The following is an 8,247-nucleotide window of genomic DNA, read 5'->3' as shown; positions in this document are numbered from 1 at the left end:
GAATTGAAAAAAAAAATAAAGACTCCCAGAGAGGCAACGTACGCAGCAGCGCGCCTTCGTGCAACCTTGATTACCATGGCAAGACGATATAGCCCATGCACCAGGCCTACTGGGGATTATGATGGTGTTCAGTCCAAGGATACTGACGCGACGGGGGCGAGGCACGAGATCTGCCACAACAGCACCCCAGACGTGCATGATCTGGACAAAGTAAGACCTGTTCTAGTCCAGTCGGCTTTCACTTGTCACCCTTCAAGCGGAGTTAGAACCCGGTAGGTTGGCTGTCCCCCCTCGCCAAATAACGGCTGGATTGTTGGAAAACCGGCATGTGATTGAGTGACTTGTTCGGCTGACAACCTCCTTTCTTCGATGGTGCAAAGCTGACTCCACGACACTGTCAGGTGGCGAGCCAGTTGAGGCCAGGGGGCAACGACTGCAGCGCATATACACCACCGCGCACCACTCGTGGCGAGTAGAGAGTAGACGAATGTTGTTGGGGATGGGAGGCAGGGGTTTAAGAAATGGCAATCAAAAGTCTCAGAATCCGAATGAGCGTTTTGCTTGAGTCTGTACGAGGGTGAGCAGTCGGGGAGTGGTACAAGACGCAACGTGTACTCCAAATGAGCATGGCTCACCCTCGAACTCTGGCGATGATCGCAGCCGCCTGTGTGTTGTGTCCGAGAGGCACCGACCGACGCCTGTGACCACCGCCTTTGCATCCTTTCCCATGGGCTGGGAGGAGATATTGTCGCCAGCCGACCATGAAAAGCTCGTTTGAGATTTTTTTTATTAACGTGTAGAAAGGAGACAGGGAACAAGGCGCAAGAGGCGAGGTCGCGTCGCTGCAATGCGAAAATCGTCATTCATTTTGCAGTCGTGTGACACGATGGTCCCATCCGTACGGGCGCGTCATGGGGCCAAGCTCTGAAGATCCCATCGCGACTACGGCTAGATAGGGAAACGCTCATACGGCGCGCATTGAAGGTATTTCGTTTCCCAAATCATGAAACGCGATGGAGCGAACATGCTGTAACCCCCCCAGACGCCCACCCCAAGCTCGATGTGACGCTGTAACTTGGCGAGCAGCGGCAAACGGTGGGACCGTGATGGCAGGTGATGACGCCGGACGGAGTTCGGACGGAAGACGGGGGAAAAGAGGGCAGGGGATGACAACGAACTGGGACCTGCATGACCGACCCAGCTGAAGCCAAGTGCTAAAAGGTTGCCGCTCACCGTCGACCAGGTCGACAGATGATGCCCTGCAACATCAGCTGTTCACGACGAACGATCGTGTCGTAGTGGGTAGTAGAGCCATGTGGAACGATGGGCGGCGGCTGAGCTTAGGCCAAGGTGTCAAACCATGTCCACGGACGCCGGGAGCCGATGTCACCACCGCATTGTCAAGCCCGAAGCTGCAGGGGATGGTTGGGAGAGATGGCAAGCCCTGGTTTGAAGAACGAAGACCGCGCAACCTTCATCCAGTGATCGACCTGTCAGATTGGTGTGAGATGAACCTCGGCGGGACTCGAAAGAGATCGTTGGATGATGGGTAGGTCTGGTGGGTTTGAGGTTGCATCGAGGCGAACGCGCCATCATGGGTTTGGCATGCCCAGTGGAGGGAGCCAAGATGAGGTAGTTGAAGACTTGCGCTGGGCCGGGCTGTTTTGCGCCTGGTGATTGAAGTGAGAAATGACTGATGTGTTGACTGATGTGGTGACTGAAGCGTGGATGGAGCAGTTGCGCACGCTCGCGCCCGAGGAATCATCCAGTCGAGCCCAGTGCTCTGGCCGCAGCTGCCTGAGCGAAAACGTCAAGGGCTGAAAGCTGGAAGGAGCATCCATGACGCAAGGCTAGGCTCGATCGAGTCGACGATCCACCAAGACTGCTGAATCTGCGGCTCGAGGGCTTGTTTTAGTGCGTCTTAGGGCGTTTTAGCGCCTGTGATGGCAGCGCGGCAGCACCCCGCAAGAGCCGGCAGGGGGCAAAGGCAACCTGTGCGGGAGGGGCAGTTGAACCAGGGGAGGAGTCACCCATCATTAGGCACTTGCGCCGGCGGACGTCACTTCCGCCAATGGCGCCGACAGCAAGAGTGGGTGCCAATGCCTCGAGGGCGCTGTTGCCCAGCCTAGGTAGGTTGAAAGGTAAGGCAGGTAGGTACCTTGGGTAGGCAGGCGATGCTCCATGGGCACTTGGTGAGGGTTTCTCTCAACATCACCAACGCAAGCAGCAGTGCGGGGCGCAACGACATCACCAACTCTTCGCCAGCTCACTCGCCCTTGGCCTCCATTTGCTCCCACCATCATCTTGCCACACACGTCCCTCATCTCACTCACGAACGCATCTACATGTCGGTATTTGTCACCTCGCGCTTAGCCGGACGTCATCAGTCAGCTAGTATCGCGAACAGCCGAGTACCGATCAGACTGATGCGTCTTCGCAGGCATGCGCCTACGCCCACGATCGCCGCGAACCTCATCACCGAAGATGACCCACATCGACTGTCCCGTGATCTCTTCTACGCTCCTTTCGTTCCGTTTCGTTTCGTTTTGACCGCGCACGGGTACCAATAGCGCCATTGCGTCTTGGCTTGCGTCCCCCTCCCTCAAGGCAGCGCCTAGCAACAAAACAATTATTCCTCATCCTCTTAGCCCCTTATCTCGTCCCAACCCATCTCGCTGGCATGACAGGCCTGCCGAAATGAAAAGTGGTTGTGTCGATCTGGGGGATGGGGCACGGGCATGAATGTGCATGGGTACGGATTCCGCACTTCATCTCAATCATCAACCACCCATCTCCGTCTCGGCCGCTCTCCCGGTTCCGAATGGGAGCAGATCGACCACCCTGACTCGAGATGCTGGCTAGGCCTTGAATACCTGGCCACCCGAATTTGGCAACACCCTGTCAGGCGTCTCTCACCTTTGGTGGTTTGCCCTACGCCAAGCTACGCGGGCACCTCCATGCTTGTCCAGCGTAGGCCAAACCGGTAATGATTTGACAGGGGACCGCCCCTGTAATCGGCGACTAGCTGTCGATCCAGCCCCATTTGGATGTGGGGGGACGACCTTTGAGGCCTTGCGTCGAGGGCCAAAGATGCTTTTGCTTGCCAGTCCTCTCTGATCGACTAAACAGCCGCAAAATACGCCGTCTCTCATCAAGCTGGATTGTTGGGATCACGGCTTGTCTCTCAGACATGCAACCGTCCGGCACAACCTTGACCATGCTTACAGTCGCGTCAAATCATGAGACTGTTGCTTCTGAAGGACAAGGCACATCCCGGCCCCTACATGCCGCTTCGCTGTCGGTCGCTTGTAAGGAGTCGCCAGCCTCCAATGTGAATACCCCCGCCCCCTTTCCCAACGGCAACTGACTCCCTCGTCCTACGTTGCTGAGATGGCAGCCCCTGGTTTTTCCATGTGCGGATCAGACAGGATGGATGGCGAAGATCTTGGTATCGCCTGGCCATTTGCAGGGCGTGGGTGTAGGAATCCGATGCTCATTAGCAGTGCTACATGGTACGTTCGCACCGCACAACCCACACTCTCACAATCTCCATCCCAAGGACGTCCCCATACCACCTCGAATACCGAGTCCTGACAGGCGTGATGCAACACCAAACGAGCCCCCTCCAAGACAGACCCTGGTCCCTTTCGCAGACCTCCCCGTCATCCTGTCAGCAGGGAGATCCCTGCTCACGCTTAGGTTCCGCCTACCGAGGGCAATATCGGCCACCCAGGGCTCTCACTCCGGTTCCTGCGCCCGTACCCTACTCTATCCTGAGCTTTGTCCATGGACGATCGGAGATGCTTGCTGATAAGTCGTCAGACTCTCTGCGATGAGGCTACACCAGTAATCAAGCTCAGTGACAGATGAATGGGAATCGCTTGTAGGCAAGTGTGCTTCGAGAGAGAGTGAGGCCATGCTGGAGATGCAGCATCGTACACGACTGAGTTGAGGTATATCTACCCGGTCCTCTTACGGACGCCATCCTATCCTAAATTCTGCGAAGGTCAAGAAATCAATCATATAATTACGAACGTGGGTGCCGTAAGTCACGCTTTGTTCAGGACACGAATTGTCATTGCTTCTGAGTGCTGATCATCCCATCATCCAAGACACTACCGGCGAACGAGTCTTACGATTAGCCTCCCCCAAGATCTGCTGTCAAATTGTCGATTCTCCCGTAGCTCAACGCCAGTTGGGTACTAGTTTTCGATAACGTCGTCTAGGGAGAGACAGAGACGTCTGTGCCTGGCAGGAGCAGCACCTGAGGGAGTGGAACTTAACCGTTGTATTGTCCAACCCAGGAGAACGAATACCACGAGTTCAAGTCGCAAACCACGACGTCTATCCTCGATCTGTAAGTTATGAACAGACCGTTCCCCCCACCTGCCGCATTCGCTCCCAAGTCAGTCGGTCGGACCCCCCCCCCCCCACAGCGCTTGCTTGTTCACTGGCGGCGTATTTGGCATCATCAATCACCTTCCGACGCAATCCGTAACCCAGCTTGAGGCCACAAGGGCTTGGTAGATTCGCTCTTCATATGGCTCATGCAACCGGAGGGAGTCAAGGCAGAGGGTGACGATCCTTGGGATAGCAGGCCTTCCAGGCCTGGCTGGGATTGTCACGTATATCCCGTGCCCAGGTCCTCGAGCCAGGGGTGCCGACGACAGCCAAGCCTGAGAATACCTTGCACAAACTGTGTCGTCTGGCCCTGGCTCAGCCAGTTCTGCGGATCATGGCGCGTCGGCCGCTCTGCTGGGAGTGGGTGATCAGTCGTCTCATCTGGCGTCGACGATGAGGCCGAGATGGGATGGGGGACACTCGCTCTCAACCCTAGCGAGATGTCTGCGTCTCGATCTGGGAGGCTAAATGCAAGACACATCCCCTCTGCCGGTGCGCTCACCGCAGATGTTGCAGGCGGACTGCCGTGGTGCTTGCTGTTCGACACCCTTGGAGAAACGAATCCACTGATCGCCCTGGGAGGTGCTCCGTACCTCACTCACCGTAACCTGCGCTATGATCACTCATGACTGACTGACCAATTATGTGGGCAGGACCGCCAAAGCAAAACCACCAAGTCCCTGGAGATCCAGTGTCAGCTTTCAGGGGCCCCCCTGTCATTCAGAACGCCAGCGAGCGAGCCAGCCGCGCCGAAGAGACGAGAGATCGCCCAAAAGCCGCCTCGCCCATCTGAGCCCAGCTCGGGGCAATTCGCGCTACCCCGGTAGCCCCAAGCAAGAGATCGTCATTTGGCAGCTGCGTCCCGGAGCTTCAAGGAGCCGAAACGACGCCATCGAGTAGATTTTGGGTTTTGCCCAGGAGCCTGAACGATTTAGCATATGCTCCGGATACGGCGGTGGGTAGGGCGATTCATCTCATATTCACGACTGTCTGCTGGTCCCGCAGGCAACGAAACAAATATCTTGATCTTTCATTTTGTTACTTCCTTCTGGGTCGTGTCCTCCGGGCATCTCTTGTAAGCCGCCGACTTTGTACCAGTCGCCCGGAAGCAGGGTATAGCAGAAACGCAAAAGCCGACAACGCAGCACGAACCACGCACGCACCGTTGGAGAGCAAAGAGAAACTAAGGTGAGAACAGTCTCATCTCCTCATGTCTGGCATTCGCATGCTTCTCGTCGGCCCTCCTTTGATCAGTGTCTCGCCACCTACTCCGCCGATATCCAGCAACCAAGACCAGTGCGGGAGAGCCACAAGGGTTCAGCCGGCGGCTGGCACTCACATCACCCACAGATGGACGGCGAGATTCGGTGGAACTCGACGACGCTTGTGTTGCCCATCGCAAAGGATACGGGCGTTCCCTCGTTTCCGTTAAGCCCTTCCCGCTCACCAATCAACCCCGCCACGACACGCAAAGAAAAGCGAGGAGACGGACAGAGCAGAGAGTCAGGCAGAAGGGACGGCGGACGGACTACACAGGGCTTCCTAAGCCATACCATCCTTGGCCGTTGGTGTGCGCTCGATTGGGCTGTCGCGGCTGGCGCTGGAAGCTATGGCCAATCACGCTAACACATGGTTCGCAGTAAACACGAAGACACACGGGAGGCCGCCTTACAGCCACCCCCGAGTCCCCTACAGGTCGATCAGACACGCCCCTCCATCTGCTGCAGCCCAGCAGCACAGGGCAACAGGCGACAGGCGACCAGGCTACCTGCGAGCACAGGCCCGACAAGGGTTCTGCCGACTTACACAACATTTTTTTGGCTCTTGGGCGTCTTCACCAAGGCGTCCATCCCACCTCCGATCTCCGTACGTCTGTACCATCATCATTCGTCGTTGCTTTTTTTTCCATCTTGAAGCGGTGCACTGCCGTACCCTTTCTCTCGTTACGTGAGCTCCCTACACACTTTTTCCGTGTTCGTTTATCATCCGTGGGACTGCCACCCCTTCGTTTCTTCTTTCTCCCTGCCCCCCCGGTCTCCCCTTCGGGCTCTCCCTGCGTGAGCCCTTCGTTGCCCCCCCTCTCCTATCACACGAAGCACGGAAAGAAGGACATCGTTCCGTTCGTTTTGTCTCTGTGCTTGGCTGTTCAGGACACCTGCGAAGCAACGAACATGATGTGCCTATCGGACACATGAGCATGTCTTAGACGAAACAGCCTTGGTCAAGAGCACGCACCGTCAGTAGCGTACCACAACTTACCGCAACTTTCAATCTGCACACCCGTCCGCACATCATCTGTCCCCCCTGCCGTTCTTGTCCCCCCCTTTCGCCATCTTCCACAATATCCCCACCCTTTCGTGCGGTGATCAGCCATCCTTGCAAGCTCAAGGGACGCTGGAATCTTGCATCCCAACTCCAGTTGTATCCCTGCTGGTAAACCACCCCTTCCGCTGCCTCCCCACACTTGTCATATGGCCCCCAGGCCTTCTGAGCTCCCACTGTCCGTAGCGTCACCTGCAGCAGGGCCATCTGCTAGCAGAGCCCCGTAGACCCAAAAGCAACGGGTGCGAGGGACTGCCTGCTGCAAGGGAGGGGCACTTCTGGTACGCGGTACGGGTTATTGGTGCCTCTGGCACATGTATGAGCGGCAGAGAGAGAGAAAAAAGCAAGCTCCCAAGTCCAACCGCTGGAACATCCCGAGTGGATCTGGATCGCCACACTTTAACAGCGAGCTTGCCTCCACAAGAAAGGGCCGACCCTTGGGAGACATGCAACATCTGTCCGTCTACTTCATCCGCATTCCTGCTGTCTTCTACCCAGTGGCAGAACCTAAACAAAATCAGCGACAAGTCTGACTTTCCTAAGCCCTGTCTGCTTCCCTTCTTTCTCTGCTCTCCCTCTTTATCCTGTTGGGCATCCGGCTTCCATTCCATCCTCCCACGCATCACCCGCGGGACCTGGCATGTCGTCAGAGAACTGTTTCTAACGAACCCAGACCTACATTGTGCGAACAGGTTCACAGGATACCGGCACACGAACGATTCTGCAGCTCCACCGTCGCTGAGCTGCGAACACCCCATCGAGAGCGTTTGTCCCCTGACCTTTGATTGGATCTCGTCAGCGAGGAACTTCGGCTCCCTTCAACGGGTGAGTGCGTGATCCCCTTCCACTATCCGCGCTGCAGCTACGTGGCCATGAACCCTCTGTGCGCAGGGCAGAGTCTTCCTGTGTTGGAATATCCGCTGCACTGCAAGGTTGGCTGGGGGCCTGGAACATCCGGCTGACGCATTCCATTAGATCAACACGTCGGGCTTACAGCCCATTCTAACGCGCGAGGACCACGCTGGAGACATTCTCAGATCTCCTTACACCCTCCTCAGCCAACGGGCTTCCTTGGGTTTGCTTCATCACACGGCATCCAATGACAACCAACACTCGCTGAGGCCCCAGCCGCAGAGTATCTCTCGTCAAAGAAACCTCATCAGGGTTTAAGAGCCTTCTACTCCAAGGTCCCAACCACCTTCGGATCCTGACTTCCCTCGTCTGTCACCCCGATTTGGTTCAGCGCGTGTCTCTCGAATACCTCAGCATTCCTCCCTCGCCGCTGGGACCGAAACTATCTCAACGCCACTCATGAACTAGCCACCAGGAATTCTCGACGTGCTGTCTCGCGCAGCATTCCATTGATATCCACCGGCGTTGACCCTTTTTACTGCCGCTGTTTCGACCCTCTACAACATCCACAGCATTGTCCTCGGACGTCTTGCTAGTCTCTCTTCCCCGTTGTCTCTCCCACAAAATAACTCCACAAGGCCTTAGTCGCGGACCACTCCCGAAACAAGTGGA

The 8,247-nt window shown here is 56.5% G+C and overlaps 1 protein-coding gene across 1 annotated transcript; it reads left to right on the top strand.

Annotated features, from left to right (window-relative positions):
- Positions 1-2,345: 2,345 nt before the first annotated feature.
- Positions 2,346-2,570, top strand: D7B24_005245 (uncharacterized protein; the record flags this gene model as incomplete). Its single annotated transcript, XM_028639404.1, has 2 exons — positions 2,346-2,386; positions 2,441-2,570. 2 exons carry the CDS (start codon positions 2,346-2,348, stop codon positions 2,568-2,570), a joined length of 171 nt encoding a protein of 56 aa, XP_028496258.1.
- Positions 2,571-8,247: the final 5,677 nt, after the last annotated feature.

The sequence above is a fragment of the Verticillium nonalfalfae genome (genome assembly GCF_003724135.2).
Source record: "Verticillium nonalfalfae strain VnAa140/NRRL 66861 chromosome Unknown scaffold_31, whole genome shotgun sequence".
Lineage (NCBI taxonomy): Eukaryota > Fungi > Ascomycota > Sordariomycetes > Glomerellales > Plectosphaerellaceae > Verticillium > Verticillium nonalfalfae.
Note: the sequence above shows the minus strand (reverse complement) of the source record. Positions and strands in the feature narration are given on the sequence as shown.